This window comes from Carassius gibelio, chromosome B12 (genome assembly GCF_023724105.1).
Source record: "Carassius gibelio isolate Cgi1373 ecotype wild population from Czech Republic chromosome B12, carGib1.2-hapl.c, whole genome shotgun sequence".
Lineage (NCBI taxonomy): Eukaryota > Metazoa > Chordata > Actinopteri > Cypriniformes > Cyprinidae > Carassius > Carassius gibelio.
Window position 1 is genome coordinate 13,227,648 of NC_068407.1, and position 15,543 is coordinate 13,243,190.

The 15,543-nt window shown below is 36.2% G+C and overlaps 2 protein-coding genes across 5 annotated transcripts; one reads left to right on the forward strand and one right to left on the reverse strand.

The window, feature by feature from the left end:
- Positions 1-27: 27 nt before the first annotated feature.
- zc3h7bb (zinc finger CCCH-type containing 7Bb) lies at positions 28-12,141 on the reverse strand. Of its 4 annotated transcripts, none has more exons than XM_052570834.1 (22): positions 11,883-12,141; positions 10,845-10,905; positions 10,689-10,725; positions 10,378-10,575; positions 10,102-10,260; positions 9,450-9,530; positions 9,279-9,338; positions 9,132-9,174; positions 8,758-9,008; positions 8,357-8,657; positions 7,802-7,860; positions 7,579-7,681; positions 7,311-7,472; positions 6,094-6,299; positions 5,892-5,992; positions 5,599-5,780; positions 5,182-5,258; positions 4,768-5,027; positions 4,449-4,554; positions 3,306-3,414; positions 3,052-3,185; positions 28-2,949 (listed from the first exon to the last, which is right to left on the reverse strand). In XM_052570834.1, exons 2-22 carry the CDS (start codon positions 10,901-10,903, stop codon positions 2,911-2,913), a joined length of 2,727 nt encoding a protein of 908 aa, XP_052426794.1. In that variant the 5' UTR covers positions 10,904-10,905; positions 11,883-12,141; the 3' UTR covers positions 28-2,910. The 4 variants fall into 4 exon arrangements, with proteins under 4 accessions (XP_052426794.1, XP_052426795.1, XP_052426796.1 ...); XM_052570835.1 differs by having other exon boundaries at positions 11,908-12,129; XM_052570836.1 differs by having other exon boundaries at positions 7,579-7,678; positions 11,883-12,129.
- cby1 (chibby homolog 1 (Drosophila)) lies at positions 11,547-14,451 on the forward strand. The gene is made up of 6 exons (XM_052570838.1): positions 11,547-11,572; positions 13,025-13,114; positions 13,458-13,564; positions 13,659-13,764; positions 13,853-13,965; positions 14,071-14,451. Exons 3-6 carry the CDS (start codon positions 13,487-13,489, stop codon positions 14,149-14,151), a joined length of 378 nt encoding a protein of 125 aa, XP_052426798.1. The 5' UTR covers positions 11,547-11,572; positions 13,025-13,114; positions 13,458-13,486; the 3' UTR covers positions 14,152-14,451.
- The last annotated feature ends 1,092 nt before the right edge of the window (positions 14,452-15,543 follow it).

Consider the following 15,543-nt stretch of genomic DNA (forward strand, 5'->3'; position numbering starts at 1 on the left):
GAATCAACGTGAATTAAATCAGACACATTTTCTAAAACAGTCTATTTATTGTTAAACACTTTCATGAGAATTGGTCCACTGTGATCAATATTTCACTTCCAACCAGGGAGAAAAAAAAAGAAATAAAACAAATGTAAAAAAAAAAAAAATACAGTACAAAAAGAGGCATTGTTGTTTTTCATTTTCATTTTTTCAAAACCCTGATTTTTACTGGTTATCTAAGCAGGTGAAAAATGAACCAAACAGAAAACAGCTCAACTGATACAATCCAACATTTGCTAAATCCCACATTGTCTTTTCAGGCAGAACATTAATTACTATGAACATATTTCTGCTTTACACTTCATCTAGAAAGTGTGCAAACACAAAGGTCATTTTAAAATGGGCAACCTTCCTTCGTTTCGAAGTCAAGAGAGCCCAAAACATTCCAGTTCTGTGATAAAATAAACTTAAATTGAGAGTGAGTAAATGACCATTACTGCAGCCTCCAGAGAGTCATTGGCCAGCAGTACCAACCCTTTGATATGAATATGAATGATTGCAAATTCCATCCAATGTTTGAACAACAGAGACAGTTTAGTGAGCTTCTCTGCTTTCAGGTTGTGTTCTCTCAGCGGTTATGCACACCACCATCTCAGCATGATCACATTTCAGAAAATTTCAGATGAGATTTATATGCAAAACCAGTCTCCATTGCTAATCCAGAGAACATTAACAACACACTTCCCTCCCATATTTCTTTAAACAAGTTGTCTAATTGTGTATCTCTCATTCTACTGAAAGAGTAGGATTATTTGTTAAGGTATTTATAATCATATATAAATGTATTGTATAAGGCGCTATGCAGACAAACATAAATATCCATGTATGCTTTGTGTCCCGTCACAGTATAGCGCTGTGAGGATTGTGAACAATCCAGAATGTGATGCAGAGGAAAGTAGCTGAGGCTTGATGTCTTTTCAGTACAACCACTCTATAAAGCCTCTTAAAAGAGATCCCAGGTTTCAGAAAACTGACAGCAACTAAAACACATCACAAAAGCATCACACTCTTAATGTTAATTGTGTCACTGGCTTTCCATTGTTTAGGTTGAAAGAAAACAGACAGATAACTACCTTAGGATCTCAATTCCTCTATTCCGGACAGCTCACAAAGCATACATAGACATAATTCACCGTTAAGTATTATATTCATACATGGATACATATATTTAAAGTGTTATACATAGCAATTAACATATACGTATATCAATAGCATATAGGAAGATAGAAGTAGTCATAATGGCAATCATTATCATCACTGTCATCATCATAATAATAGCAGTAGTAATAATACGATCGTTCGGTAAAGCGTACTAGGTCACTCCAGAACGTCCCTCTCAATCTCCACACAGACTGCAATCTGTTACCAGGCCAAATCTGCTCCTCCACATCTCATTTAAACCCTGATTTTAAATGGAAAGTACGAACTTGGTTCCATTTTCTATAACAAACCAATCTCAGGGTGCTTCAATTACCATTCTATAGCATTTATAGGCAGTTTGGGGCAGCAAATTCTCACGTAGACCTCACCAATTGGACACTTCTGGAATGACTCATAAGAAGAAAAAAAAAAATCACTAACCATCTAATCAGCAATACATGTCATATAGCATAGCTCAATAACAAGAAGTTCTATGTAATCAATACAAGGTAAGGTTATACTTAAGCTCAACTGCTAAGTTATCAATAATCATTAGTAGTATGCCAATATAGTAGATATGTGTGCATGTGTGTGTATATTTATATATATATCTATGTGACAAGGCGTACTAAGGGTAGCACTGCATGTCTTTACAGTATATTATGAATATAACTACTCATAGGCAGGGCAGCTCTTTTGCCTATATACCTGTAACGCATCTCCGTTCATGCTCTTAATATGAAATCAATGGACAGTACACATATATATATATAGAACTAATGAGCTATTATTGAACTGTGGTGAATGAGAGTCTCCTAGTAGCATGTTATGGGTGTTACAGATTATGCACTTCAAATCCCAATCTGATATCTTGAATGAACAATCACGGAAGCATCTTCCAACCTCCAAACACTCTTCCAAAGAAAAAGAAAAATGAATACAAAGTGTATTTTCAGTCCAAATTGTCAGATCACTCAAGACTACGAACAGCCCTTGTGTGCGCACTATCTTCTTTATCAAGCACTGCCAAACTGTCACTCAGTGCAAATGGAAAGAATGAGGAAATGTGTGTGTGTGTGTGTGTGTGTCAGTGCAAGACCTGTGACTGGCATTATGCAAGTTGGGGTGGTTTTTACTTAGTTAGTCCATTATTAATTGCCTTGGTTTATCAAATACATTCGACATCCAAACAAATCTCAAATTTGTTGTAAGTGGCCACTTATGGCTGTACATTCAAACTCTTCTACCAATATGGCAGGAACACAGGGTTAAGCAGCACTTCATAACTTCAATCTGATATCTCACACCACATACTTGACTGAAACATGAGTGGCCTTCATGGGAGGTGATTTGATTTAATTTGGGGGACACACAGTCTGTTTTGGTTTCGAGTTTAAAAAGCACTGTGAGAATAGATCTTCAACTCCTCAGAAATGTGTTTAGGGAACATAAAAACAAACTGCCCTTAGATGAGTCAGTGTAAACTCACATACACCCTATGAGCCTGTGCCAAGTGTCATGTCAGTGAGGGGGCGAATGTGTTTGATAATGGGTGAAAAAGCATGTGGGGGGTGTGTGTGTGGCAACAATCACGGTGTTAATCCTATAGACAGGCGCTCTGCCCTAAAGGGCATCAGAGCATGGTACTTCCCAGAGTGGCACTTAAAGAGTGAGAAAGGGCCTTAGAAGCTGACATCTGAACATGAAGCCTCATCCAGACCGCCCAGGTCACAGATCCCCTCCACCACCAGACATCCGTCGCCCAACCTGTCAAAAAGAACACTGATAAATCTGAAAACACAGTTAAAGAAAAATTAGAGCTTTCCACTTTTTCACACAAACAAACCAGTTTCTTCTGTAACCACCCACCATTGACTCAGAATAGTCAGTTGGCATGGCGATCTGTTTTTCCTCTGGGGGTGGAGTCATTAGGTTGCTGTCTGCACGCCGGTTCTGATTGGTCAGTGAAAGCCACATCTCGTACATCTGCTGCATGTCTCTCACTTAAGCGAGCACAGAGAGATACACAGCTTGTATTAAAACGCACTAATGGATTATGAAAACATCAGTGAATCACACCCACCAAGCTATAAATCATTCAGTTAAAAGAAATGGATTCTCACAGCTGTTGTTTTTCATGTAGGTCCACACATCCCGCTCCTCCAAACTGTGTGCAAAAGAACAGTTCCCAATATAGTGGCACTTCTTCTGTTTCATGACATGAACACACATCTGCAAGCACAAACGAACAGTCAAAAAAAAAGCATAGAGATTATGTAACAATACTCAATTTCTAATTAATGTGAAAGACTTACATTACTTAAACTTTGATAAATAAAAATCTCAGCTTTGAATTTGTCCATTTTATCATGAAATTCTGACACTTTAATGTGACAGATCACTGAGGTCATCGTAATTCAAGTGGCAACTTGGAAAATGAGTGAAGCAATTACCTGTTCCACACTACTACTAGTTAGTGAATATCAGAAGATATGCTTGATTAAAAAAAAAAAAAAGTAGATAAATTAATAAATAAAAAAAAACTGACTTGTTTAATTTAAATGTTTGTTCAGTTTTACTCCAACAATTGATGATTATATCTACAAATAAACACAGTTCAGATAAATTTTGAAGAAATGTTTTGGTGCTGTTATTCATTTTAACATTTAATATAATAGTAATGAGAAGATTCCCTGTATATAGTTAACAGTACAAGTTATTAGAGACTTTTTACCTTTAAAAAATGTCATCTAAATCAATGAACACAAATCAAATGGAGATCTATACTTATACCAAACCCTAATAATTTAATTTACATTTAATTTAGTGTTCCTGTTGTTCAACTGGTAGAGCATTGAGGCAAGTTTGGGGGTCCGATTCCCCGGGAACACATAATAGGAAAAAATTGATAGCCTGAATGCACTGTAAGTCGCTTTGGATAAAAGCGTCTGCTAAATGCATAAATTTAATTTCAGTAATTACAATAGTATTAAGATCTGTGCTAGAAATATGTATTCAACCTATCATTTGTCTGAAAAGAATGATACGGAATTGCTATTGATAGAAACTTAAGAAAATAAATATTTCTGTATAATTAACAATAGACAACTTCCATTACCATAAATATTACATTGTATGATGTTTAACAGATCGTGAAAACAGCACCGCAGCTCAGTGTCAACACTAAAACCCGCTTGTCTGAAGAACCTGACAGAACAGTTTCTGTTTACGGTCACAATAATTTAATCAACAAAGGACTGACTCACATCATATTGTTGGGGGTAGGTACGGGAAAAAGGCAGCGGTCGCACTACCACCCACTTTTTCTTCTCAAATGATTTCACAAGCAACACTCTGCGCTCTTTTGTCCAGCTGGAAAGAAAAGTAGACAAAGCATTAAACCATAAATCACACCAAATACCATTGTTATTGACCTCAAGCAAAGCTGCTGCCTACTGTGTCCAATAAAAGCAGTGATATTACAACTGTTCCAGTAAACATTAAAAGGTATGTTCATTTTTAATGAGCACATAATGTGCGTCCTGGGGGGTAATAATGGTGCCTGCTTGAATAAGGGAAGCTAACCTGTGCCTGGCTTTGGCGGTGCAGTACTTCAGGGACTTGTCTGGCTCATTGACCTGGCCCTCCCTCCAACACTGTCCACAGACAAACTTCATCTTCAGATTCAAGCCGCGGCCCCGACCGCATCCTACAAGTCCTCCTCCACCTCCTCCTGTGCTCCCGCCCCCGAGGCCGCCATCTCCTCCTCCGGAGACCACAGCACTAGCGCTGACAGCACTGCTGTTACTGCTGCTCCCGCTGGGCTGGTGGGGCCCGAGCATGGGCTGAAGATGGCAATTGAAAAAAAGAAAGCCTTACTAGACTTGAATCAACAAATCTGACATAAATCAAATCTGCTGTAGGAGAAATCAAGGAAAAAGACAAGATTCCCCTCAAAGATGAGAATTGAGACAGCACAGTGTTGTTTTTCGAGCTCACCTTCTGTCTCTGTGCATTCTGTTCCAATCTGTGCCAGTGTCTCTTAGACTCTTGCACCATCTCCTCATGGGTAATACCTGACCCAACACACAAGCACAAACAAAAACCATTAGTTGCTTTAATTGTCCTCTGTCAAACACAGTAATGAACCGGAACGCGGGGCAAATGCAGTCACAAGTGACAGTCACTTCCTTCTTGTTTTAATATTATTTTATATCTTAATACAAAACCAGTTTTAATCCTTAACACAGTAGTATATGCACAATACTGGATTTGGATCAGTCTTGTCTGTGGATTAATTTATTAAAAAAAAAAAATGAATCAAAGGGACTGAACCTTCAAAAAACAAAAAGCATAAACACTTACACACTATAAATCAAAACTGCAGACTGAATCATTATAATATGTTTTATGTACCTGTGTCCTGCTGAAGCACCCAACACTTGAGTTCTATGACTGAATGTGCAAAGGAGCAACTATCCTCTCGCTGGCAGCCATATCGCACCTCATGGCGGCACACGTCAAACTGGCAGAGTGGGTGAAGAGAGCGTATTTTACTGTAGCGCACGTTTGCCGAGCGAACCACGTGCACCAGGCACCTGTAAGACAAACATATGAGAGGGGATATGATGCGATGGCTGTTTAAGTGCTGCAAAATCATATCAGTGATTCAAGTCTCGAAGCAAGAGATAAATGAAAAAAAGACTCACTTGTTATCATCAAATGGATGTCTTGCAGTGAGGTTGGAACACACTGCGAGATTCTCCTTGCTTCTCTTGCTAATGATACGAGGCTTACTGTCAAAACATTCCTACAGGAAGCCAGAGTCCAGAATGATCACTTAGACAACATATCATAGCAAGAATGTAATATATCTAGCTGTGAGACATTAAATATGAAGGTGCACATTACCTCACAGAGGAACATAAACATGCCCATGTGGAGCTGAAGGAGACGGGTGACACTGAGGGCCCGTCGTTCGTTAGTGCCCAGAGGGTCAAACAGAAGCTCACGACTTAGAGCTCCCTTCCTCTCTTGTGTCCAAATATCTATCTCCTCTTGGCAATAAGCAAAAGTGCAGTTTTCACCATACTGGCACTCCTGACGCTCTTGTACCTCTGAAAAGAGAGATTGACCAATGAGCTTAATACATTTTATCATTATGAAATCATACATTTAAATAATATTACATATATGCACATATAATCATTGTTTAAATAAAAAGATCTTGATATCTGTTTCCAGCATGAGTAGATTCAAGAGGTGTCAAGCATTGGGCAAACAGCAAATTGATTCGATCTACCATTCACATGTTTCTGATTTGCACATTTTGGATTTCACAAATTCAGAATAATCTGATTAAATGCTGTTCACAATGAATTCAATTATAGATTTGATTCTATATTTTAGAGCATTCATAAGATTGTGTAAATACTTCTTCTAATGTGTCTCGAGTCAATAAAAAATAAAAAAAACTATTAAAATGATTCCACTTTAAAGTAAACACTGAACACATGTACATACAGGCTACTTGAATGCATACCAAAAAGTGCAATGTGCTGATAAAATATTTTAGAGCCGAACAAACCTAGGAAATCATTCCATATTTCCTTTAAATATTTTCTTTCCATGAGTTTCCTGGTACTGAACTATTTTTAAACTCCCTATTTTCCAGGTTTTTCCTTTATATCCTGCTCTCCCATATAGACAATTATACTAAACACTAAAACAACAATATTACATCTTACAGATAATGGCAATAAGATTTTTATAGTAGTAAGATTTTTTTTTTTTTAAAGATTTTAATAGTAGTGGCCACGCAATAAACTGGTAGCTTTCATCAATGGGTTGAGAGCATTTGACTCAAGACCACAGCACTATTGTGAGAGAGGCGTCATTTGCTCATGTGACTGCGAGTAACAGGACTGAAACAAGATTCAAAAATTCATGTTTCAAGATCGATGCATATGCATCAGCAGGATTTGTAATAAACACTTTAAGAAAACAAGTGAGTTGTTAGATCACTAGCTGACTTTAACACTGGCCACACCCATTTTAGAGTAATGTACATCCCAAACATCTATTCAGTAGATTATTTCCACAATTCTTCAATAAACACTGAGCCATACCTTTGCAGAGAACAAAGGCCCCAAGGAAGTTATTACGAGCAGGACGGGGTCGCACCCTCTTCCAGGTGGGGTCATCTGAGGATCTGAGGCGACAGAGCAGCACATCTCTCTTACAGCGATGCGCTGCATCAGGTTGATAATGGTAGTCCATGACCCGTGGCCCTTAGAGAGAAAAAAAATACACTTCTTTCAGACAGATAATAAATGTTTATGAAGAGTTCTTATATGCATCTTATTTGTCATTTCACACAGTTAGGAAGTACAATACCTATGCGACTGTAGCAAGCATTGCAGGCCTGTCTGAACTCATGTGTGGCAGCCAGAGGGTTTCGTGACAGCAGAGAAAGATTGGTACCAACTGGTCCATTCTGCTGGAAGCAAGAACAACTCTTGGAGTAGGTGATAGATAGCAAACCATTTAAAGTTACATACAAAGAAGAAATATTGAGTAAGACTGAGCAGTTTACAACTACGGAACATTTTGAACTCACTGCACTGGAGGCATTATGATTCCGCAAGCTGGGGATGAAACTGTGAGAGATTCGTCCACCTAAGATTAACAAAGAAAGTAAAATGAATGGAATAAAAATACTTGATTTAACGATAATGGACTATTATCCTCTAAAGACTTTTGATATATATATTTTAAATACAGGTATGAAGTCAGTTTTATTGTTTTTCAAAGTAGTCTGGCATGCTCACCTAGGCTGCATTTATTTGATCAAAATACAGTAATATTACAATGTGAAAATTGTTTTCTATATTAATATCTGCAAATTAAACTTCCTCCTATAATAGCAACCACATATTTTTTTGGTGTATATTTTACTCTATTCTTCAGTGTCACATGACCCTTCAGAAATCATTCTATTAATTTCTAATTCTTATAGACATTGAATACAGATGTGGTGCTGAATCTTTTTGTGGAAACTGAATTTATTTATGTAGCATTTTAAATGTCATGAATTAAATGCTTCCTTGCTAAATAAAAATAAACATTTCTTTTGAATGGTAGTGTGTATCACATTTCAAGTTAAAACACTCACCGGGAAGTGTGTACTCAGAAAGGGAATCCAGTCCTCCTGAGATTAGTGATCCAGACCACCCCTTCCCAGCAGCATCTCCAGCTCCAGAGCTAAAGGAGCCGAGGGAGTCCATCGTCTGGGAAGAGGCTTCGCTTTGACCAAGCACTGAGGAGGACTCCATTGGGGGGAGAGGACTGACAGCAGAGTTTAAATATTGAGTCGTGAGCTGAGGGGAGGATTCTGGGAGACCCGGAGAGTACGGGGGCCTCAAGCCCACAGCAGTGTTTGGCAGGTTAGTGGGAATGGCCCCTTGAACTGGGTTCTGGTGGACAGATAAGAAAATCAGTACTTTTATATTGATCAATCCAGTATGGAGCAACTATGTCCCACTGTCCCTCCATACAGCTCTCTATTTCACTCACCACGCTGACCTCAGCTCCTTTGGGAATACTTTCCAGCAACGTGTCCAGACATGAAGTGTCTTCATTCATCACACATTCACCCATGTGTTCAGATACAGGTACAGAGTACGGCACCCGCCCCGATGGCTCCTGGCTTGGGCTTTCTGGCATATCTTGGGGCACAACTGGGCTCAGTGAGGGCATCTGTGGGTCATCACTTACTGGGATCGGTGTAGCCAGAGGAGCGGGGATGCACTGGGCACTTGTTAAATCTGTGGGATAAAGATGAAAACACTGAACCACACAATTCATTTTTGCTTAATGAATATCCATTAATGTATTCATATTTAATTAGATTTTTTAAATACTGGTGTATGTATATTTAAATAACATACCTGATCCGATATCAGTCAAAGACTCAAGACCATTTGAGGAGGTCTGTAAAGAAAAACAGGAGATTTGTTCAAGTAATCCAAACTATGCAATTCACAAATTTACAAAACAGATTTTATTTTAAAGAACAGCTTTTTTGTAAAACTTGCCTCCCCTGTAGGAGAATTAGTTTCTCCATTGCTGTCGGTCGCAGATGATGTAGAATCGAGCTGGAATAAAAAGTGTGACATGTTGGAATGAGTACAACTATATCAACTGCAATGATCAATATTTAAACCTAACAATCTAAAAAAAGATAAATAAAAAAAATAAACACAAACCTGAGGGCTGACGTATGCTTTGCGGATTTTCAAACCAAGTTTGTTAGCTAGATCCTGAGCAAGCTCACTGACTTGCCGGTCCTGAGTAAAATAAAGTAAATAATTAATAAACCTTAAATTATATACACTACCATTCAAAATGTTGGGGTCAGTAAAAGGTTTATGTTTTTAGGGGTCTGTTATGCTCAGTAAGGCTGCATTTATCAGATAAAAATGCAGTAAAAACTGTTATATTGTAAAATATTACTTTTTATTTTTTTTTATTTTACTATTTTTATTTAATTTTAAAAAGCAATTTATTCCTGTATTGATGCAGCTGAATTTCCAGCAGCCATTGCTCCACTTTTCTGTGTCTCCTTCTGAAACTATTCTAATTTGCTGATGAAGAAACATGTTGGTTTATCAATGTTGACAACTGTTGTACTGCTTAATATTTTTGAGGAATTTAAGACATTTCTACAGGATTCCCTGAATAGAAAATTCAATATAGCAGTATTTATTTGAAAAGGAAATCTTTTGTGAAAGTTTAAGCTTTGATTCATTTAATGTGTCTTTGCTCAATACAAGCAATGATAAAAACAGTATGACTTCAAACATTTGAATTGTATACATAACACAAGATTAATACAGATTAATGCATATTATAACATACGTGAGGGGCAGTTAATAGGCATCCGGTGCCACACTCATAAGCTTCTCTGAGTCTGCCCAGCTCCCTCAGACAAAGTGCCTTCCTGTAGAGCGCCCTGCGACTGCCCTCCGACACGCACAGTGCGCTATCACAGTCCTGCACGCCCCGCTCATACTCCCCCTAAATAAAAAAATACAAGGGAAGGCAGATTTGCAGAAATTGCCTGAAACAATATTGAATTACTAAATCATTTGCACATCCTTCAATTTAATTAAATCCTCAGCTGATGGAACTTACCAGACTATAATGCGCAGCTGCCCGGTTCACATAAAGGCTCTCTAACAGCTCAGGGGGGATGACCAGTGCTTCAGACTGAGCATATCGAGCTACATTCACACCCTCGCTGTAATGGAGCGCTGCCTGTCTCCACTCTCCATCACGATATACGGTGTTACCTTCATCCAGCAAATTACATACTAGCTGAGTCAGGAATGCCTGAGTAAAGAAAGTAAGAGAGCTTCTATTTGAATTAAGCTCATGAAATACAATAAATACGGACCATTTAGGTGGGGCCATTTTTCTACAGAGATGTCACATATAAAGCATACCTCATAACGTTCAGGTTCTGGGAAAGGCAAAGATGATCTGGCGGAAAAAAAAAAAATATATATATATATTTTAGCAAATTTTCAACAGAGTAGAGGGGAAGAAGTTAATATTATAAATGCATTATGGAGATGCAACACATAAGTCTACACACTTACTGAATGAATCCCAAAGCTTTCTGAATTTCTTCTTTGCGCTTCTGTCGTTCTAGATCCATAGCTGTAAACATATCACAAACAATAAGCAACATTTTATAACGTTTGAACAAACAACTAACGTAAAAATGTAAATACACCTTGTAGGGCCAAAACATACAATTACTGAAAGTGGTTTTAGAAAAAGATAAAAAGCACACGATTTTACGTAAAACTTTTCAGTTATATGGGTTTTAAAAATTCTAGCAAACATAGAATAGATATATAACGTTACATAGATAAAACTGATATACTGGTGTAGAAAATGTAGTTGAGGTAATTAATCAGGAAAATATTAATGATTCATACTTTTCTAGTCATAACTGAGCACAATAAAGTAATTTAACAAATAATTATATGCACAAAAAATAGATATTACAGATATATCATCTCGAAGGCCCAAAATTCGAGATAAGCAACTCCCCGGACTCGCCTGGGAAAACACCCACTAATGCAACAATCTCCGGATTTAGAAAACAAAATCAAATACCAGCAATCCTTTAATCGTACTTGAACGCTCTTCAATAGAATTTAAAATATATACCATATTTTACCGACTTAACGTTACAGGGTAGTGTCAGCGGAACACACTAATGAGAAAGTTAACTTGCACGGGCTTCGGGCATAGACTGTTAGCATTAGCTTGAATGCTAGCTAGCGTTCGGCTAGCCTGCTAATGATATCAACTTCAGGTTTGTTTACACCAATTAATATACATGATTAGTTTTATATGCCGACACAAAATAGTTCCAACAAACATCAGAAACATTTTCCTAGAGTCTAATATTTTATTATTAAATTCTAACGGACCTTTTCTAGACAGTATCGTATAAAATCTCTTTAAAATTCTCTCGGTAGCCAATTAGCACGCTAACGTTACATTAACCTTAATAATAACAACTGGCATAAAACACCAGATGATAAAGATGATAAACACCAGAGCAGTTTGATTATTAAAATGTTCATTGCAAAAGTCAGCTATGTAGCAAGCTAAAACAGAACCTTATGAGGAGGACATTCAACCGACCGAAGACTTCAGATCTTCTCTTCCACCAGAGACTGTTTGTTAAAGAAATAAATCCGTTTAATTATCAGGCAAAGGGTTTGGGTGTTTTATTCCTTCCAAATCATACTTTGATTTCATTCGCCTGCCCCAAATCAACGGACAGAACATGAGCCTCTTAAGTTGCCCTCAAGTTTAACTAAAACGTCCAGACTGTGAGGTCCTAAAGGAAGAGAGGGGAGCCTTTTTGTTGAAAGTGGCGCATGTTTTTTTTTTTTTTGTTTGTTTGTTTTTCTTTACTAAAACTGGGCAGCTATTTCATAAAGCAAAAGCCAAAAGATCTCCCGTTTATTTGAAAAAAAATAAAATAAATAAATAAATATATTGTTAATTTAGTTCAGGTATAAATGTCAATCTCTGGTTTAGAGATTGATTATTTATATAGATATTATAGCGTTATTATAAATTTATATCATGTTTACCTTTTAGTTTTTAGGAAATCATCCATCAATTAAATAAATAAATGTTTGAATATTTTTAAATTAGACTGCTATTAACAGTTGCTGAGACTTTATCACGTCAACAGGATTAAATAAACCCATAGCGATTTTCATAGTACTCAATTAAAGCTAATATTTAGTTATTGTGCAAGTATTTGTAATATATATATTTTCCCAACCTGCTTAGTGATTTGAAACTATTACATCTCCAAAATGATTTAATATTCACACAATGGAGCTCATTCAGCATGTCAGTATGTATTAAAAATTATTTAACAACCTAACGAAACAAGAAGGCGGCAAAGCAACAGCATTCTATGCTGCTAAATGTGCATTTCTATGTACTTTACAAGATATCTGAGGAATACCACAGAATTGTTGTTATTATCTGCAATTTTAGAGAGTGTCAGAGGCATAGATTTATATAAATATAAATATATATGGCCAGGGTTGTCTTGACATGAGGTTAAATTAGGAAGGCTTTTCGACAAAGGATAATGTACTTAATCATAACACTGGTGCGATTTGTGCATTTTGTCTCGAAAATCCACAACCAAATTAAAATAGAATTAGAAATATATCATAATTAAATGTTGGAAAGGTACTTTTAACTTATAAAATTGAACTTCCGCCGTTGCTAGGCTCCTCCGGAATCAGCCGTTTGTTTACACATTTCTTCGGCTTTAGGGAGCATCGTTGAAGCAGTCGTGAGGAGAAACTAAAGCAGCAGAGTAAGTTGTTGTTGCTTTTTTACGTTTTACACGGATTTATAAAAAAAAAAATGTTGTGCTTGATCGATGTATTGAAGAATATATATTTATAATTAGCTGCAAGCTAGTAACTAATGTTAGTCTTTCGAAGATTTTCGAAGGCTAGTCACCTTATTATGAATGTTTTATCTTGTTTTATCTTAACTTATTAATACCTTTTTTAATTGCCATTTTGAAATCAAGAATAATTGCCTTTGTCTTTCTTAGCTGGGTAATTGTAAATAGCCTGATGTGGACACTGTCTGTTGGCTACAGAGATTACTGCTAAAAAGACCATGCATTGAATTGTGTTATTTTGATGCAGGTTGGAAAGTCTGACTATTTACTTCAAAAATGCCCTTGTTTGGCAACATATTCAGTCCCAAAAAAACACCACCTCGGAAGTCTGCATCCCTTTCCAATCTACATACAGTAAGTACAATTTTCTGTTAGTAAGATGCATTTTAAATCAAACAGTATGTATTTAGAAGCCAAATCATCATTATTATAATTTTCTTTTTATCAGCTGGATCGGTCAACACGGGAGATTGAATTAGGTCTGGAATATGGCTCTCCGGTGATGAATATTGGTGGCCAGAGCTTGAAATTTGAAGATGGCCAGTGGATTTCAGGTATAGCCTCCTGCTATAAAAAGATCAATTCAATTTAATGATAGCAAGCCTGTTGAAGGAATGTAATGAATGTCTTTCTCAATCACAGAGTCAGGAGGTAATGTATCGGGAAGAGAGGTACAGCGACTAAAGAAAAGGAATCTACAATTAGAAGAGGAGAATAATCTCCTCAGGCTAAAGATTGAGGTTCTTCTTGATATGGTGAGTGAAGCTACAATAGCTTGAAAAATATGTCGGCTATATCTATATAAAAATGATAAATGACACACCGCAAACTGCAAAGTGATTTAGCTTTTTTCCTTTAAGCTTTCAGAGTCAACAGCAGAAACACATCTAATACAGAAGGAACTTGAAGATGTGAAGAGTAATTCTCGGAGAAAGAAGTGATGAAAGGAAATAAAGGGGATTCAGTCTTTTTTACAAAGAAATTGGTGGAGCTATTGCAAGACTATTTTTAAATATCACTTACATATTACACAATAATTTTTTTATATCACTTTGCATATTTTCTTTTTTAAAATTTTTACTGTTTTATTGCCAATTATGTGGAAAAATAGGTGTTTTTTTTTTTTGTTTAGTTCTAATTAATAATTTCAGTTAATGTCCTGTTTATTTTGCCTTATAAATAACTGTGTTGGATTGGAAATGCATTAAAAACTTAATAAAAAACGTAATAAATATAAATAACTTCTGCTTAATTCAACAAAAAGTTTTCAGATTACCGGTACATAAAATCAGATGAAGCTCACCTATAATGTGTTTAGAAAACAATAACTTGTCTTAGCCAGTTTTACCAAATCCTCATTCCTTCTCCTTCTTTAATAGTAATAAACCAAATACATTTTGAATTATAATAAGTGCTGCACTTATTTTATGGCAAAGTTTTTTTACTATGTAAGTTTACTTTTGAAAAGGGGACCTATCAAACTGTTAAACTCCAGATTTCCAAAAAAATAAAAGCACACTTGTTATTGTATCAGATTTTCAATACAGATCCAAACTGCTTAAATCAGTGTTATGACTCTGTGTTGTTTTTAGAATGAAAATGCATTGTGGAACTTACTGTACTGACAAAACATGTAAACACCAAACAATAATTCTACAACACAATTTGTACTATCCAGGAATTTTACCTCATTGTCTATAAATAAGAAACTTTGTGAACAGATTAATTACAGAGTATTAGCATGAAATACAAGGCAAGGAAGGAGGTGCACCAGCAGGTTTATTTAGCAGATCGTGCTTTAAAATAATTAATATATACTGTATACAGTGTCAGTGGACTTGTCAGTGTAAGACTTAGTGCTTTATGTATCTAGATTATATACATTATGTCTACTAAGAAGAACAGGTAGATCATACAACTACTTGAAGAAATGTTCTGTCATTTCAAGAGCCAGGTAAGACAGTTGCTTGTGTTTCAAGTATCTTAAAAAACAATCAAATAATTGTTCTCAGGATGATATTTATGTTTATCTATGAAGATTTTAAATCTTCCAGGTAAAAGAGCCATCTGGATTTCACTTTTCTTATGACCACTCATCCTGGTGGTGTCATTAATTGTGATATGCAATGTTACATTTAGAGTCTATATGGTTATGTAAAACGTTTGCATTACTACATCTTTCCTAACTAATTCTAGAAACTCTGTAAGACAATGTAGTGTTATGGACACTAATACAAAATGAAATGATTTAAAATAATGTGACACTTTTACTCAATAAAAAGAAGTGGAGAAAAAAGCATATTATTGCATAGAGGTTTAGAGGTCAAGATTCA

Bases quoted from the DNA above. Each gene is read 5' to 3' on its own strand.
- zc3h7bb (XM_052570834.1), bottom strand. From the start codon at position 10,903: ATGGATCTAGAACGACAGAAGCGCAAAGAAGAAATTCAGAAAGCTTTG. The intron at 9,175-9,278 runs GCAAGTTTTACA...TTTTCTTTACAG, and splicing joins CTAATTCTCCTACAGGGGAG to ACCTCCTCAAATGGTCTTGA. The intron at 3,186-3,305 runs GTGAGAATCCAT...TGCTCGCTTAAG, and splicing joins CTACATGAAAAACAACAGCT to TGAGAGACATGCAGCAGATG.
- cby1 (XM_052570838.1), top strand. From the start codon at position 13,487: ATGCCCTTGTTTGGCAACATATTCAGTCCCAAAAAAACACCACCTCGG. The intron at 13,765-13,852 runs GTATAGCCTCCT...TCTCAATCACAG, and splicing joins AGATGGCCAGTGGATTTCAG to AGTCAGGAGGTAATGTATCG. The intron at 13,966-14,070 runs GTGAGTGAAGCT...TTTTCCTTTAAG, and splicing joins TTGAGGTTCTTCTTGATATG to CTTTCAGAGTCAACAGCAGA.